Genomic DNA, 17,531 nt, shown 5'->3' with positions numbered 1-17,531 from the left:
AAGAAATGGAAATTAATATTTGAAAGCAAATCCTACATCTCATATGTATATACACACAAAATACAAATAAACACACATACAGGGGTTTTTTTAAGCTTAAGAACATGTGAAGTTTATCCTAATATAAGCATCTTAACTGTGACTATGAATTTTAATTAACATACTTAATAATTGCCTAATTACAGTCTTACTTCTCTGCCTCCACAAACACTGTTAACATAAGGAAATTCAGTAACAAGGTGAGTTGGCATAAGGCACTTGAATAAATGGATCTGAGCCAAAAAAGAAGCTAAAAGCAGAGAGCTACACTAACAGAGCGTGACTGGTGCCCCATGCAAGGCGAAAGCATCTCAAAAATATTAACCAGCAACCCACCAGAATGAAGATGTCTGTACTGAAAGCAAAGCAGTTGCCCTGCTCAGGACTGCACAAGGCACATCTCATTAACTTCAGAGGGTCTTAGATCTGCGAGTACGTGACAGCAACACAAAACGAATCAAAGGCTTGAAGAGCCCCACCATATGATCGTATTTTTTACCAGAGTACTTCCCTCCTCATCCAAATTTAGATCACAGCTGGCTTTATTGCTATTAACAGAGCACACATATGGTAAGTCCTACACCAGTAGGAAAATTACTCTTGTAGCAATGTAACACAGGTGCATCAGTCAAAGGACAAAGTTTCATAGCGTAAAGATATATATAAACAAAGAGGGTTACAGAGACTTAAACAGACACAATTTATGAAGAATTTTCAAGAAATCTTGTGGTAAGTCCCCAGACTGCTGACTTTAACAAAGTGTGTGTATAATCCACAAGCTGAATTAGCCAATAATACCCGTATTCGTCTACAAAAATAACCGTATCACATAAACCAAAACCATTCCATCCCTTACGGTTATTTTAGCTATGTTATAAATGAGCTTAACTGAAAGTCATTAACAGAATTAACATTAATGTCACAGTAAAAATTACACTGTCAAACAAGGTAATTGAGTTTTTGGGGTTTTTTTTGCTAAGCAATGGCAGCAATACTTTCCAGTAAGAAAGTGTCTGTATCCATTGTATTACAGGCGATTTGCTTGTTATCTGCTGATATTTATGTGTGACAGCTTGGAGTTTTACCATACCCAGCCATCACCGTAGTTCCAGTGAACATCACTGTTCCACTGCATTCCTCTGGACATAGAACAGAAACATATTTAAAAAGACTGAATTTCTGTAATCAAATTAATTTGGATGGGGAGAAGGAGAAAGGATTTCCCATTTGCAGCCTGCACCTCTCACTGTGTGCCAGCTCTTTCACTTAATTGCATCTCCTTCCATTTGGTACCAAATCAAAAACATACATTGTACTGGGTATAGAAAATTAGAACACAAATTCAGTTTGAGAAAAGGAACCTGGAAAAGGAAAAGGCATGTCCTGGCAATTAGTGAAGCAGGCATAATTGCTGGCGTGGGTTGATAAAATGAACTGAAACTGCTATTGACTAACCTAATCTCTTTTTTCTCTTTCTGAGCTTTTAGTAAACCATACCAAGTAGACAATGAGAACTCTGTACATATAATATAGCTGTATTTTAGTGCAGCATTTGACAAAGCACTGCAAAGAAAAATCATTAAGATATCGGAGATACTGTGCCAAGATAAAAATAAAAGAGCAAATAAACTAGCTTAGGAACAAGGATGCTGGAGATATTGTTGGTGATTCATTAATCCGGAGCCAGGTACCAAATATGCCACTTCAAATTCTGAGGTTAGAAACAGACAATCACAAAACAGACAACAAAAAAAAAAAAACCCAGCAGATGACCTTGAAGAATTTATTTCACCAGTGTCAAAGGCAGACACAGAAAACACAAAAAAGGCTACAATACATATAAAAGAATAGTATTTGGATAGTATCTGATACTTGTTAAAAATGAGAACTTTATACTCTTTATAAAAACCTACAAAATACAGTATACAAAGACTATACAAACAATATATACACACAAAAAATAAATTGAAAAAAAAAAATCAAGACTATACAAACCACCCGGTTAGAACTAGAAAGAAAGAAAGAAAGAAAGAAAGAAAGAAAGAAAGAAAGAAAGAAAGAAGAAAGAAAGAAAGAAAGAAAGAAAGAAAGAAAGAAAGAAAGAAAGAAAGAAAGAAAGAAAGAAAGAAAGAAAGAAAGAAATCCCTGAAAAACCACGAACGACCATGGCCTTCCCTACCTGAAACTACCTTTCACCTCAGCTTCTTGTACTCTCAACTTGTACTCTCAAGTCAAACTCCATGTATCTCTTAAACCGTTTTCTTTCCTTCCTGAGTTAGCTTTCCAGTAACAAAAGAACATGCACGAGAGGAAGCTAGGTGTGAAGGAGTCTGGGATATTTCATATACGCTGCAGCCACATCGTTCTGATACTTCATTGTTGCTCTATGGCCACAAGTTCTCAGGCCCAGCAACAACTAACCTCACATCAGCAAAAACAAGACAAGATGATCACCTCAGGTAGCCTAACGCCTGTTTCTTGAGCGACAGACACTCCCTTTTCACCTCTGATCAACTGCATACTCATTTTCAGGATTCACAAGCTGACTTCAGCACTTGACATCACAGAGGACATCCCAAAGACCAGAGCAGAAAACAAGTGCATCTCTCTTCTGCCAGAGCCAGAGCAGACTGCAATTTTTGTCAAAGCGTTCTGGCAAAATTGGTACTTACTGAGAATTTGCAGATGGGCTGATCTAGCTGTAACACCATGACCATCTGAACAGAAAAGACCAGAACAGCCCGAGAGTGCAGTGAATTTGTTCTCAGGCTGAATATTTCTTGATTTTTCTGAACAGGCTTGCAACACAAGTACATATGTGAAACGTAATCAGACCAAATTCAAGATAAGGATAACGGTGCCTTAAAGATGCTCCTCTAAATAAGCCTTGGAGACAGAACAAATACCACCAGGTCACTCACTTTTACTTTCCACCCTGACAGACTGACTGGTATGCATTGCTAACTATTCAATGCTAGATACTAAAAAGACAGAGAATACATGCCTTTATCAAAATTCCCTCTAAGCTGTTTTGTTCAGCACTAAGAAATTCTTTGTTCTACATCATCAGCACTTTTTCACAGGCTACTCATACAGCCTCTTGTGCCTGTAGAGACACACATGCTCACCACTACTACTCCATGCATTACACCAGTTCAGTTCAGGATTGACTTGATTGCAGAGTCAAAAGATTTGTGGTATAGCTGCTCTATTAACCCTCCCAACGGCAGGAGGTCATTTCTTTCATCTGGGGTGGGATCAAGAGATGGATCTGCAAGACACTGATTTATACGGGCTAAGGTAATGAGAGACAAGGAAATAACAGCTTCTGTTTTCCCCTTCCTTCTTCCCGCTAAAGGGCAAACATAAAAAAGGGAGAATGAGGTGGTGCTGTGAGTATCTGACTGCCTTCCATCCAAGAAATATATTCTTCCTTCCTGTCCTGAGACTGTTTACTGTTAGGTAACAGTGACTTTAGATACTAATTTCAGATAGAAAAGTTGCAGTCTCACTGCAGGTTCACTGCAAATTTCAGATTTGTCATCTTCATGCTGCTTCCTTCTAAACTTGGATGCAATTTGACAAAAACACCATACATATCACCGCAAACTCCTGCCAACTGGCATCATGCACAGTGCTACACAAGGAAGTTTACCAACACTGATTAGGAGAGGCAGACATACACAGCAGCAATAGGTCCAACAGGCATGGATGGACTTAATCTCTTGTTTATTTTAGTGAATGAAGAGGGGGCAGGGGGGAATCCCACAACACCTTCTTTCCTCTGATTTTTATTTTATTTTTAATCCTGCTGTTCATATTTCAGACAGTTAGCTCTCTAACTGCCAGTCCATTAGCAAGCACATTAGGTGCATCTAAGGTGGAGTTATCCCACAAGAGATTTGTTTCTCCAGCACATATGCTTTATTTGGCCTTCTTAGGTAGACTAGGAATGGATCCCACTCTCCTACCAAAGCTTTAGATATTAAACTGCAAGACAACAGATACACGTAGAAACGGAACAGGAAACAACTCCCTGAAAGAGGCGTCACATTATGTAAAGATCACACCAAGGCCACCGCAGGGAAAGGAAGGAGCTTCTAGAGAAGTTCAATGTCTCACCAATTCCTTCAAAGCAAGTAGATGTCTTAGATAAGAGCATACTTCAAGGAAAGTTTCCTTCAGTCAATGCCAGGTGCAGGAGCCTGGGGCTTGTTCCTGCTCTGGCACTTCAGTTCTGGCAAAAGAGCTCTCTGTGGGGCTGTGTAGGAACTGGATCAGGAAACTGACTCGCAAGATAAACGTACATTTTCTTCTTTTCCCTCTTTGTCAAGTTATTTATAACCTGGACGGCTTCTCAGAGCAGTTTACCACATGGCCTCACAAAATTACTTTCCCTGAAGAGCTGAAGCGGAGAGCAAAATAGTGCAGGTGGAAGAACCAGCTGGTGTTGGGAAGGAAAGGGCAAGAGTTTCTCAAGCCAGCTTTGCTGGTGAAGCCAGCAGATTGTGAAACTATATCGTAGAGGATAGGTGACAATATAAAACCTCTCAAATTTAAACACTAAGTTGCCATATATTTCTGTGGTGGTTGTATGAACGAGCAGAGGCACAATGTTCACAACAGTGAGAATAGGAACAACAATCCCCAATATAAAGCTACAGGCAATACTTGCCTTCAAAAGGAATGAGCTGTGACACAGGACCTGGCGCTGCTCCACAAACAGCAACAACGAAACATTAACATGCTGCAGGAAATACTATCCCTCCTGGCCTCAGTTCTGACCGTTTTTTAAACATTTTCTTCTATTTCTGCTAGCTGCTCAGGGTGTCTGATGGTTTCCACAGGTAATGTGGTGCTCACTCCTATGAGACAGGGGCTGCATTCAGCCAGAGAAGAGAGAGTAACCACAGGGAAGAGCTGGAGAGATGGAAAAAGAGTTTTTCTTCCGCCTAAATGTGTTCAGTAGTACCCATCGTCCACAACAAATACTGTAAAATATATAAAGATACATAGAAAAAATACATATGTATTTTAATTTATTAGATCTAGGCCAAACTTTGCTAAATATACCACCATAAATGCTGACATATAATTCTGCAAAAACAGTATCAAATTTTGAGAATTTAGCCAACATATGTTTCTTTTGTAATTTTTTTTTCTTGCTTTCTTCCAGAAAATGGGGACAAAATTATCATGTACAGGAGCTATGAACAAACAGAGTAAAATTCAGAAAGAAAACAAATAATTTAGTGTTAACAACAAATAAACAAATAAAGTAGAAAACCATTAAGGAGAGTATGAAACAAAAGATACTTGGTGTTATTGGCTACCAATCTGGCAAGTTAAGTAAGAGAAAAAACATTGTCTTATCCTGATATTGTGGGACTGACCAGCACTTCCCTTCTTTGGCAGTTTGAAGTATGACTGTCCTGGTTTTGACTGGGACAGAGTTAGTTCTTCTTTTTAGCAGCTGGAAGAGCTCTGTGCTTTGGATTTAATCTGGGATTCATTATAAGAACAACATTGATAGCGCACTGATGTCTGTAGTTGGCACTGAGACATCAAGGACTTTTCAGCTTCCCGTGTTGTTGCCAGTGTGCAGGAGCACAACAGCATAAGGGGGAGCATGGTCGGGACAGAGGGCCCACAACTCCCCTTATGATTTGAACTTAGATTAAGGATTGAGGGCCAAATTGGCCAATGAAGTATTCCATACCATGCAGCATCACGTCCAGTATATAGATGAGGGTGGACTGGGAAGAAACTCTCTTGCTCTTCTGAGAGCTCTCTTCTGAGTGTCTTTTTTGGACTCTCAGTCTCTCAGAGTTCCCTCTCTCTTGCTCGTCCAGGATTGCAGTGTCAGGAGTTACTTGTTTTGGGATCGCTTGCCAGATCAGGACAGGCATTGGTCTCCAGGTGGTGAACAATTACACTGTGCATCACCTGTTTGTATATACTATTTTTATATATATATATAATTATTTTATGATTATTACTTTTCATTTTCTATTATTGTTATTATTAAATTCTACTTATCTTAATCCACAGCTCTCATTCCCCTTTCCCTTTCAACTCTCTTCCCTATTCCCAGGTGGTGGGCAAACCAGTGGCTGTGCGAGTGGCTGTGTGGCATTTTGTTGGCAGCTGGGCTAAATCACAACAGTGATGGATGGACCACTCGGTGGATAAGGAATTGGCTCGATGGTCACACTCAAAGAGTTGTGGTCAACGGTTCAATGTCCACGTGGGAGGCCTGTGATGAGTGGTGTTCCTCAGGGGTCAGTACTGGGGCCAGTGCTATTTAACATCTTTGGTGGTGACATCGACAGTGGGATTCAGTGCACTCAAAGCAAGATTGCAGATGACACCAAGTTGTGTGGTGTTGTGGACACGATAGAGGGAAGGGATGCCATCCAGAGGGACCTTGACAGGCTGGAGTGGTGGGCCTGTGAGAACCTCATGAAGTTCAATAAGGCCAAGTGCAAGGTCCTGCACATGGGTTGGGGCAATCTCAAGCACAAGTACAGGCTGGGTGGAGAATGGATTGAGAGCAGCCCTGAGGAAAAGGACTTGGGAGTGCTGCTGGATGAGAAGCTCAACAGGAGCCGGCAATGTGCGCTGGCAGCCCAGAAAGCCAACCGTATCCCGGGCTGTATCAAAAGGAGTGTGGCCAGCAGGTCGAGGGAGGTGATTCTGCCCTTCTACTCTGCTCTCATGAGACCCCACCTAGAATAACTGCATTCAGCTCTGGAGTCCCCAGCACAAGAACGCCATGGAGCTGCTGGGGTGGGTCCAGAGGAGGGCCACGAAGATGATTCGAGGGCTGGAACACCTCTGCTATGAAGACAGGCTGAGAGAGTTGAGGCTGTTCAGCCTGGAGAAGAGAAGGCTCCAGGGTGATCTTAGATCAGCCTTCCAGTACTTAAAGGGGGCCTACAGGAAAGCTGGAGAGGGACATTTTACAAGGGCGTGTAGTGATAGGACAATGGGCAATGGCTTTAAACTCAAAGAGGGGAGATTTAGATTAGATCTAAGGAAGAAATTTTTCACTCAGAGGGTGGTGAGGCAGTGGAACAGGTTGCCCAGAGAAGTTGTGGATGCCCCATCCCTGGAAGTGTTCAAGGCCAGGTTGGATGAGGCTTTGGGCAACGTGGTGTAATTGAGGGTTTCCCTGCTCATGGCAGGGGGGGTTGGAACTAGATGATCTTTGAGGTCTCTTCCAACTCTAATCATTCTATGATTCCATGATGACCTACGAATGCTATTACTGAAGACTGCCACGGATTCCTCCCTTCAATTTATTAATGTCACTGATAGCTGCATCATCCTTGCTTGAGACTTCCACACAGATCCCCTTCTGAGAAGTAAAACACAACTGGACCCCACAGTGGGGAGAAGGGGAACAGTGGTGATCAGACTGGAAAGGTTCTGCCAGTCAGGAAAATCATTTACTCCTGCTGTCAGAAACCACTGCATCTACAGATCAGAAAGTGGCTCTCCAGCTTCGGCTTTGCCACAGGGGAGACTCTTACCATTTCTCAGTATGTGCTTTAGCACCTTCTCAATCCTATACACCCCTCTGGTAAGAGGTGCTTTGCATTCCCAAGACAGCAAAGTTAACTCACCATGGAAAGATTTCTACTTAGCCTAAACTAGTCCACATGCTTAAAATTTACATAGGATGACAGAAAGTGAAGTGAGGTTTGTTTTTTGTTGAGTTTATTTTGTGTTTTTTTCCAAACGAAACACCTAAGAGGTTTTGGTATCACTGTTCTCTCTCCTGCTCTATGGATAATTCTTCCGGATGTTAAAGGAACTGGAGCTGAGAGGTGTCACGGATGAATTAGCATCAACAAATACGAGTCCTGAACAAACGCTCGCAAAAATTCAGGTAGTTCTACGTAGCCAAATTTCAGTTCAGTAACACTTTTTTGCTATGACAAGTTATCCCACTGCTGCCAAGCCACAAGATAATGAACTAGTCTGGCTTCTGTTGGGGAACATATTACCTATCAACACGGATCTTCTTGGCATGTTTCAAACTTTATGCTCATCAGTTTGTTGTTTGTTTGTTTTGTGTTTTGTTGTTTTTTGTGGGTTTTTTTCTCTTTGTGGATTACCATATAGCTGCACACCCTATCACACATGGCAATTTCAGAAGAATGGAGATTTTATGTACCAGGACTAATGTCCTATTCTCCACGTTAACTTTGCTTCACCAACTCAAGCCTGTTTTCCACACAACACAAGCAACTGAAGTGGAACTTCCACTTGTATCTTTTCAGCCTAAAGAGGCTAAAAATACCTGCCCGGCATGTGCTTAATCAGCCATGGATAATGCTCTATACCTTATCTAAAATGATCAAATATGCTCTTCAAGGAAAGGCAACCATCATTTTTGGACATAAACAGAAAAAAATGAAAAGTAAGAGGCAACACTTTACTAAAAGGGAGATTTCAGAGAAGTATCGGTAGCTTTGCATGTCACCAATTTTTCACAGGTGTATCTTTGTACCATCATCATACATACAATTAAAGATTTATTTTATTATTTCAAATTATACTTTTATTTCTAATACATTTCAGTACATTTTAATGTATATATGAAATTAACTTTAACTTGAAGCTCTTATTTTTTTTCCCTTCAGAAATCTGATCACTATTGACTGTTATCTATCATTGTTTGTTTATAGAGGAAAAAAATATTCTCTCAACTGTTTCTTTTGGAACAGAAATAAGACATAATAACAGCGAGAATTAAAAAAAATAAAAATCTAAGACTTGAAGATAGAGCAGAGGCCATTTCTGAATAAAAAAAATGCCTTCAGCAAGTAAATGCTTGCTACTGAGTCTCTGAGTACACGATATTCTCCACACAAACAGTGTAAATACACCTTTAGGCAAGGTTTTACAATCTTTTAATAAGATTTGCAATTCCTTGATGACTCAATTTTTTTCCTCAAAGAAAGTGGGTGCATCAGGGTAAGGCAGTTTTGTTTGCACTGAAGTAAAATATTTGCACATACTTGTAGAGACTAAATGGGATCCTCCTTAATCTTTCCACTTTGCTGTGTTGTGTTAGATCAAAAGCCTACATTTATGCCAAAAAAAAAGCTACTATTTCTTCATTACAGCACACACTGCAGTGTAACTATTACATCAAACATCAGCCTATGCGCCTGCATAGTTCCAGTTTTCACTACTGTTAAATAATTGTGAGATCCCCGTATTTTTCCCAGTTCTTTGCCTCAGCCTATTCTGTCTTCAAGCAATGTTAACAGCTGAAAGTGACACACACACTTTTTTTTTTTTCCTTCAAGGAATATTCCACTTTCTTGCCCTCTCTTGGTCCTGTCCCGCTCTCCTTCCCTTCCAGCTTACTATACAGGTCGAAAGTCCATCTCCTATAATCTTATCAGAAGTTCAAAGTTCTCCCAGTACATCTGAGCTCCTAGAGAGCCAGAGTCATGCTTTCTTTGCAGGTGGGTTAATTTGGACAGGCACTTCTGGAAAGTTCTGGTAAAGCTTTTCCCTAGAAACCCACACTGCCAGGTGGGGAACCACCTTCTTAGGACCTTTTGGATTACAAGTCTTTTTCAGGGCTCCACCTTGCACAAGGTATTCACTGGACTTTTCCAACTACATGTACTGACATCCACATAATAAGAAAATACTGTTTACATAGCTATGAATAAGCCTTCCCAGAGGGGCTGTGAGTTTTGTTGTTTGGGTTTTTTTTAAGTCATCTGTCCCTTGTTTACCTTTCTTAAAAGAACAAAAGCAGAGGCAAGGAAGAAAACCATATTTCCACAAGCTTCATTTGAAGTATTAATCTTGTTTGAAACAATTCTTGTTTCAAATATTTAATTTAGGACAATCCTTGGCTATTACAAAGAGCAAATACATTCTTTTATCTTTGTATTTATTTTTTATTTAAGGGTTAGGCTTTTTCAGCCTTTGATCTGTAACAAAAATAAGGGCTGGCCAGGAGGAACATTTCTTCCTCTTATTCTATAAAAACTTTTGATTGATTCGTCCTTTTTCTGACTCATACAATTAACCCAATAGAAGTAGGTTTTTAAAAACAGAACAAGCAATAATCTTAAATAAGAGATGCTCTGTATCTGTCTCCCTGTACAACATTTAATCCATTTGACTTCATTGTTCAACAAAAGAAAGAAAAAAAAAAAGCCTTACACTTTTTTGCTAGAGCAGCAGATAATCATTATATATAGGTTGATACTGGTTTTGGTCTCAGCATATGAAAGCAAATTATACCCTTGGCTGAACAACGCAATTCAAGACAATCCTTGAACATCAAAGAAATTACCGTCTGTGCTGACTAAAGTTGTTTTCTCACCTTTTTCCAGTTAAGAAGGTGCTAAAAACATAGACTTACTGTTTGTTTTGCAGAAGAGAATCACTGAGAACTAGACTAAGAATGAGAATCATCTGCCCTTATTAATACCCGAACAGACAACTATTTCCATTCAGCAAGGGAAAATAAATAAATAAATAATTCAACAGCTTTGTTCAAAAGGCCATCTTATCCTGTATTACAGAAGCTGTTTATGGTGGTGTCCTACAATTCAGAACAGACAATTTCAATCTGCAGACCCAAATAATTAATGGTATTTGTCCAGGCTTTAGCTCCATCTTTAAGGTAAGCAGATAGAAAAGGAAGTCAAGAATTAAATACTCAAAACAGAGAAAAGATTTTTCTCAAGTTCTACAAGCATTAGGGCAGACAAAAATAAAAACAGAAATCCAACAAACTATAATCATGTTCCATTAGCATTATCAAACAAGGTAAGAACAGAGAGTACAAAAGTCTCTGCATCTCATTGTTACCTACACATAAGCAAAGATCGAGACTCTGGTTTGCAGACAGGGGTATAACCTAGTCCCAGTGGCAACCAAATGCTCATGTCCAGCGCCCAGGTGAAATCGGCTGAGACTTTCTCCTATCCCTTCCTTTCACTTTCAAATCTCCTTCTTGGAAACTCAGATGCCCAAAGGACCCAACATACAGAATGAAACACTCATTCACAAGAGCTGATACTATGATGGGTGTAGTATATTAATCTTGAATGCATCTGCATACCGCAATTTTCCTGATAGCCACAATTAAATACCTCTGCTGAGCAGAAAGGAGCTTGCCCTTGTGCATTCACTTTGTGGTCTGAGAAGGACTGTAACTCTGTGCTTGCCAGTACTGCACCCTTTACTTATTGCCACATTCTACCTACCGAGAAGGTGGGGCAGGAAAGGCAAGTTAAAGATATTTAAAATTAACAAATAAGAGATCACTCTAAGGAAGAAAACACATATGATAAAAGTAAAGTTGAATGGCATAGTGAAAATGTAAATTTTTATTTCATGTCATATAAACTATCACAACTCTTAACCAAGTATGAGAAACATTCATTGGTGTTTTAAAACAATTTATCTGACTGACAGCAGCAACTCCCCAAGTTAAAGTACACCCTACTGCTCTTCCTCTCCTACACGCTGGACAATCCTAAACCATTTCCTGACACCAAAAGCTGCTCAGGTTACACGATTGTGAAATAACTTACAACTATTTTAAAAATAATCCAGAACCACCTTCAGAACTTTTAAAGAGACAGTAAAGCCATGCAAGTAAAACTACTTAAACTCTTGACAAGGCAGAATTCAAAGCACAGCTGAGGATAGTTCACTTCCTGGCATTTTACCACCTGGAAAATCCAGGTGCACGTTTCCCCTAAGATCTAATAGTTGATCTAGAATCTCAAACTACTTAAACAAATGTATTTTATCCTGAAATGGTGTAAAGGGTTCTGGTATTTCTCACTCAGCTATATTACTTCCATTATTATAACTGCTCTAATATAGAGTCTAACTCTCTTTTGCACTGTTTGCTATATAGAAAGCATTTACCACCTACTTCCCAGAGAAAGTATTTCCACACACCTACTTTTCAAATACTTTTGGTTTTTGTGTAATGGCAGCCTGCCAAAGCAAAACCAACTGGTTAAAAAAAAAGACACTATGGAGTTCTCTGCTGTGCACAGTGTTACACTGGCTATTGCTAACAAAAAATAATGTCATATATTTCCAGCAAAGTCATTCAGACACGACTGACATTTTTGTAGAAGCCTGCAAACCACAGGTGAAACCATGTCTGGTTCTCTGTTTGGATGCTGCTGTCCAAAAGCAGATTCCTGAACTGTTCTGTCAGGATTTCAGCCCATCAGACCTCACATGCACACACACATAGGCATATCTATATCTTGCCTTGTAAACTCAATACTGACGAGCTCAGAAGGAAGCTTCATTTAACCATTATTGGTTCAGAAGATCAAAGTAAAAAAGAGAATGGGAAATAACATAAGCATGCCAGATTTGCACCCATCCTGAAGGCTAGCATCAGGTTTTATTTTTATAGATATATATAAAAAAAGAGACTCAGGTTTGTAACTCTTTTACTTGTTTCAAGAAAACATCGAAAAGCAAAGCATCACTTGGTGGCAACTTGCTACAATTGATGTCCTAGCAAAACTAGGGTTTAAATAACTTCTAGGAAACACAGCTTCATTAAGCGTTGCCTATATAGGATTTTCAAGTGCAGCCTGTAGTGATAGGAGCTCAGTTGTTCCCCAGCTGTCTTTTTTCCTGCCACCCCAGTAATTTCTTGTTACGCTGTAAACATTACACAGCGTGAGTGCGATAGCCTCCTAAACAGAACCCAACCACAATATCAACAGGATTTTTAAACTACGGTAGTATTTTGTAGTGTCATAGTCAAGGAATTAAAGACACTTCACAGGAATCGATTTGCCAAGTCATACGAGACACCCATACAGAGGCTTATATGCCACAGAAAGGTTAAGTTACAGAAAAGTAAAGAGAACCTTTGAGACAAAATTAAAATCAAGACAACAGTTTAAGAGACTGGAGATCTCTGGAGTAAGTGCCCTTCTGCTACCACAAAAACAGCTGAGGGAGGGGGAGCACAATTTAGAGATCATTCTTTTAGGAAAGGAGGGACATTTGGCCTGCAGATCATGACATTCTTTCAGGCATGGGTCTCCACACATTATATTACATTATAATTGGATGGTGGCAAGGAGGTATGATGTTAGCTTGTTGCAGGCCTGCTCTCAAGTGCATCATTTACCAGATTATACCATCTCTCCTGTCTAGTCAAGTGAGATCACACCATCGTTTGTTAATCATGTACCAAGATAATCACTGTCACAACACACTGTTCTGGAAATGAGATTCTTAGACAGCAAGCTTCGTACAGACACACATGTGTCAAGGAGCAAAAACCTCTTGATGGTAAGACCTCGAATTAGCCCCTTATGAAACAGACACTTCACAAGAGAGAACAGCGAGACACACAAAGGCTCGCCCCAAAGCACACCGATGTTTTCCCACCGTCAGCTAGACCTTCGCAAGCAACTCTGAAGTCAGCACATGACAGCCACGAAGGCCAAGATCCAATTATACCCTCAAGCCCTGGGCCATGTAAGCTAGTTTCTCTGGCCCAGCCTTGTACAGTCATTAAGCTGTCCTTATACTCTACTACAGCTTCCCTAGATCCTCAGAAACCGAGGGGTGGGAGCTTACCCAGCTCCGCCACCCACGAGGACCGGAGGGGCTGAGCTCTGTCCCAGCACAAGGTCCACCAAGCCCAGCTCCCCGCCCCAGCGCGGGACACCCACACCGGCTGTGTACGCCTGCGAACGGCGGCGCGGACACCCTCAAGCAGGAGCGCCCGGCCGATGCCGGCGCACACTCCTCGGCGGCCGCCACAAGCGCCTGCAGATGACCGCGGCAGGAAGCCGAGCAAACCCACCAGAAGGGCTCCCCTCACCCCCCACCCTTCTCAGCCCGCTCGCTGCACACCAGCCTCAAGCCAGCAGGGAGAGAAGACATTATGAGAGCGGGAGCAGCGGGCCGGGCCGGGCCGTGCGGCGCGGAGCCGGCGGGAGGCGCAGCCGCACCGGCCCCGGCTCGCCGGGGCGCGCCGAGACCCGGGACGGTCACTGTCTCCGGCTCCCTCAGCCCCGCGCTCCGGCACTTAGGAAGCCGGGGAGAGCGCCCGGGCGGGCAGGTCTCAGCCGTCCCTCACCTCACCCCCGCTTGGCAGCAGCCCGCCGGGCAGCCCCGCCGTCATACCACCTGCCCGGCTCCTCTCAACGCCCCGCAGAGGAACAGCGCAACGGGGCGACGGGCGGCGGACAAAGAAGGAGGGAGGAGGAGAAGGAGGAGGGCCCATCCGCGCCGGCTCACCTGCAGGGGGAAGGTGGCCGCCTTGTTGCCCACGTAGCCGCGGACGACGTGGCTCTGGATGGAGAGCACCCGGCACTCACGCTCCGGCTCCATGACTGCACCGCCCGCCCGCGCCGGGCCGAGGTGGCGGCGCCGGGACCAGCAGCGAGGGGAGGGGAGGGGAGGGGCGGGGCGGAGCGCGGAGGGCGTCACGCGCTCGCCGTCCCCTCCTGTCGCACACACCCCCCGCCCCCCGGCGGGCGGGAGGCCGTGAGCGCGCGGGCCCGCGGCCGGCGGGCGACAGGCGCGGGCGCCCTAATGGCCGCGTCCGCCCTCGCCGTCCGGGGGAGGCAGCCGGGAGGGCGCGACGGCCACCGGCAGCACCTGGCGGCGCCCTCCCGCAGCGCTGCCGCTGCAGGTCTCGCCGCGGCTTCCGCCTCCCGCCCGGCCCCCCGCCGTCACGCGGCACGCGCCGTCACGCGCCCCAGCGGCCGCCCCTCCCGCGCTCGGCGGCGCGGCGGGCGGCGGTGCTGCCGCGGTCGCCATCGTCCAGGGAGCGCGGCCCCGGTGGCCGCGGCCGACCTCTGTCGCCTCGGCCCTGCGGCGAGCCCAGCGCCCCGTCCCCTTGCGCGCCCTTCGCAGCAGGAATCCCGTGACCGCCGCCCCCCGGCACCGGTGCGCTCCCTAAACGCTGCGGAGACGCTCGCCGACACCCGCAGAGGCGCTGCCCCGATGTCGCCCACCCCTCCCCGGTACGGTGCCCCCGGTGCAGCTGCCGCCGCTGCTGCCTTGCGTGTGTCAGTGCTGCCGGGTGCCGGCCCCCGTGCTCCTTCCAAACGCTGCACGTGGACCCTCCTTCTCCCATTCTCGTGTGTCACACCGGCTGCCGCTGTCACCTCTCTCCTGCCCTCGCTGCGCAGCACCATATCATCTGATACCTCAAGCGCACTTCCAGTGCCCTTAGGTATGCCCGAACATTGGCCAGTACGGCCAGTACATGCAGCCACCCAACCCTCCTGTGCCACCCGTTCTGTGCGCTAACCACCGTTTTCTGCTCCACGCTATGGCACTAGCCACCCACACCTGCCTGTCAGTGTACTGGGAAGCCAAGAGCGGCACGTATATCCCACCCGTGCTACAGCTTCACCTCCTCAAGCATCCAGAAAGCCCTGCGAAGCCATGGACACCACAGGCAGCCCCACGCGATGCCCTGTGGTGTCTTGTCAGCCCAAGCTGCGGGTGCCCTGACGTGGCACCACCCTCACAGCCAGGTTTTGAAGTGAGTGCAATTGCACGTTATTGATACAAAGGAAAAACCTTTGGAGGGCTGCCAAAGAGTAAAAGAAGATGTGTTGGCTGGCAAGTGCTACAATACATCAAGATGAGATAGGATTTCATAATGTTTGGGAATTTCATCTTCCTTTGGCCATTTGTCATTATTGACCGTCGCAGGTTCAGTCAAAGATCCCTTCACAACAAGAAATCACGCCTAATATCTCTTGTTCTTAGTGGACAGCTTTAAATCGACTCTTGAAATAGCATTATTTCTCAGCAACATGAAAGAGGATTTTCCTCATCATAAGTAATCTGTTGGAAAATGAGGGAACATAATGTTCTCTTTTTTGTCATCACTCCAGTTGCAAAACTTAGGGCTTGGTCTAGGCTGGCCTTACTACTAACAGTTTCTCCATCGCCTATAAATTTAGGTGTTTTCTTGAATTGAAGAAATTGGTGCATCTCTGTGGAGTACGGGGCCAGAACAATGAATGATCTGCAGCGTATATGCTCCAGATCCAGCAATCTGGGAAAAAGTAACAAAACAGAATTTCACCAGTCGAGGTTGTCTCGAGGGGACACGGGTCTGAATGTCAGGGTAAGCCAGAAGAATTAGAGACAGGGGTGTATCTTGGGATGTGATCTTCCTCAGTTTCTGGTCACCCATCTCCATTCTCCACCTCTGGGCTCCTTGCCTGCTTTCCTCCACACAGTCACTCTTCATGACCCTCTACCTGCAGGGTAGTCCTGATTTTCTTCCTTTTATCTTCTTAGAATTCTTAGAGCCAAAGCTGCTTGCCAGGTCTATTACCTCTTTCACATTTTCTTCCCTCACATCTCTAACTTTTTGTGCCAGCGTTCCATCTTATTTTTCCTCTAATTTGAACTATTCTACCCTCTACTCCCCAAATAACTCCACTGTCTCCAGCAACTCCATCATTTTGTCTCTTTCTTTTTTTCTTTCTGTATTTCTCAAGTCCATGTCCTTGACTCTCTAGTCTCAGTTTCCAATGATCACTCTTAACCTAGTGTCATTTTGTCCCACTTCCCTCTCCTTCTTCACACTCCTCGACCCATTCCCACTGGTGCTCTCCCCACCAACACATGCCTCACTCTGGTCCAAATCAGGCAAGCTGATTGAGGTCGATGTTTTCTGAACTCACAAGGGAGGAAAAGGCAAGGCTCCATTTGCAGTGCCGAGACAAGACAGGATACTTAAGAGCCCAGACTGGCAGCTGCAGGTCAAATCTGCTTTAAAAAACCCAAAACTTTGAATAATTTAAAGCACTAGCAAATCTTAACAAAGCGTAAACAATGACTTTTTTTCCCCCCTCACAAAGGCCAGCAGAACCAGGTTACATTTGGAGCAGCTTTTCATAAGCTGAGCAAAATGTACGTTCTTGACATGAAAGCATCGTATTCCCCTAAATAAGAAATCCAGGGTTCTGGAGCTTAAGATGTCATCATCTTTTAAAAGAAAGGTTTCAAAAAATATGGGGGGGATATTCTGTATCTTCTGCAAGACTGATTTCCAGACATGACTTGATTGTTCTAGCCGACATTTATTCCCTCTGTCCTCTCTCCTTCTAGTACCTCAAAATGAAACTGAGACAGAAAATTTCTATGAAAACACTCAAGGGCTTGCAAATTTATAAAAGTAAGGTCTCACATGGAAAAGGCTAGGCAAGCGTAAGAGAAGTTTCCAGCCCTTCTTATGCTTGACACTCGGCATAAAGAAGTGCAGAACGCACACACTATACATCCAGTAAGCCATATGCCACATACATGTGCCTCTCCCGTGAGGCACGTCGGAAGGAGACCGTTCTGTTAGGCACACCTGTACAACATACACACTGTGAGCAGTTAACATGAAGCCTAATTACAGCTTCTTCACTCAGCCTGAAGTCCAACCACGGATTTTAATTTCATAGCAATTGCCACATGTGTTCTTT

General features: G+C 43.9%; 1 protein-coding gene across 1 annotated transcript in view; it reads right to left on the bottom strand.

Annotated features, from left to right (window-relative positions):
* Positions 1-14,418, bottom strand: part of PDXK (pyridoxal kinase) — a 49,559-nt gene extending 35,141 nt beyond the window's left edge. Inside the window, exon 1 of the mRNA XM_086618441.1 lies at positions 14,326-14,418. Coding sequence (XP_086474567.1) covers positions 14,326-14,418 — 93 coding nt within the window. The remainder of the gene's footprint in view (positions 1-14,325) is intronic.
* Between the last annotated feature and the right edge of the window lie 3,113 nt (positions 14,419-17,531).

Source organism: Tauraco erythrolophus, chromosome 1, assembly GCF_009769465.1.
Source record: "Tauraco erythrolophus isolate bTauEry1 chromosome 1, bTauEry1.pri, whole genome shotgun sequence".
NCBI lineage: Eukaryota > Metazoa > Chordata > Aves > Musophagiformes > Musophagidae > Tauraco > Tauraco erythrolophus.
The sequence above is the reverse complement of the archived record's forward strand: the minus strand, read 5'-3'. Positions and strand labels throughout refer to the sequence as shown.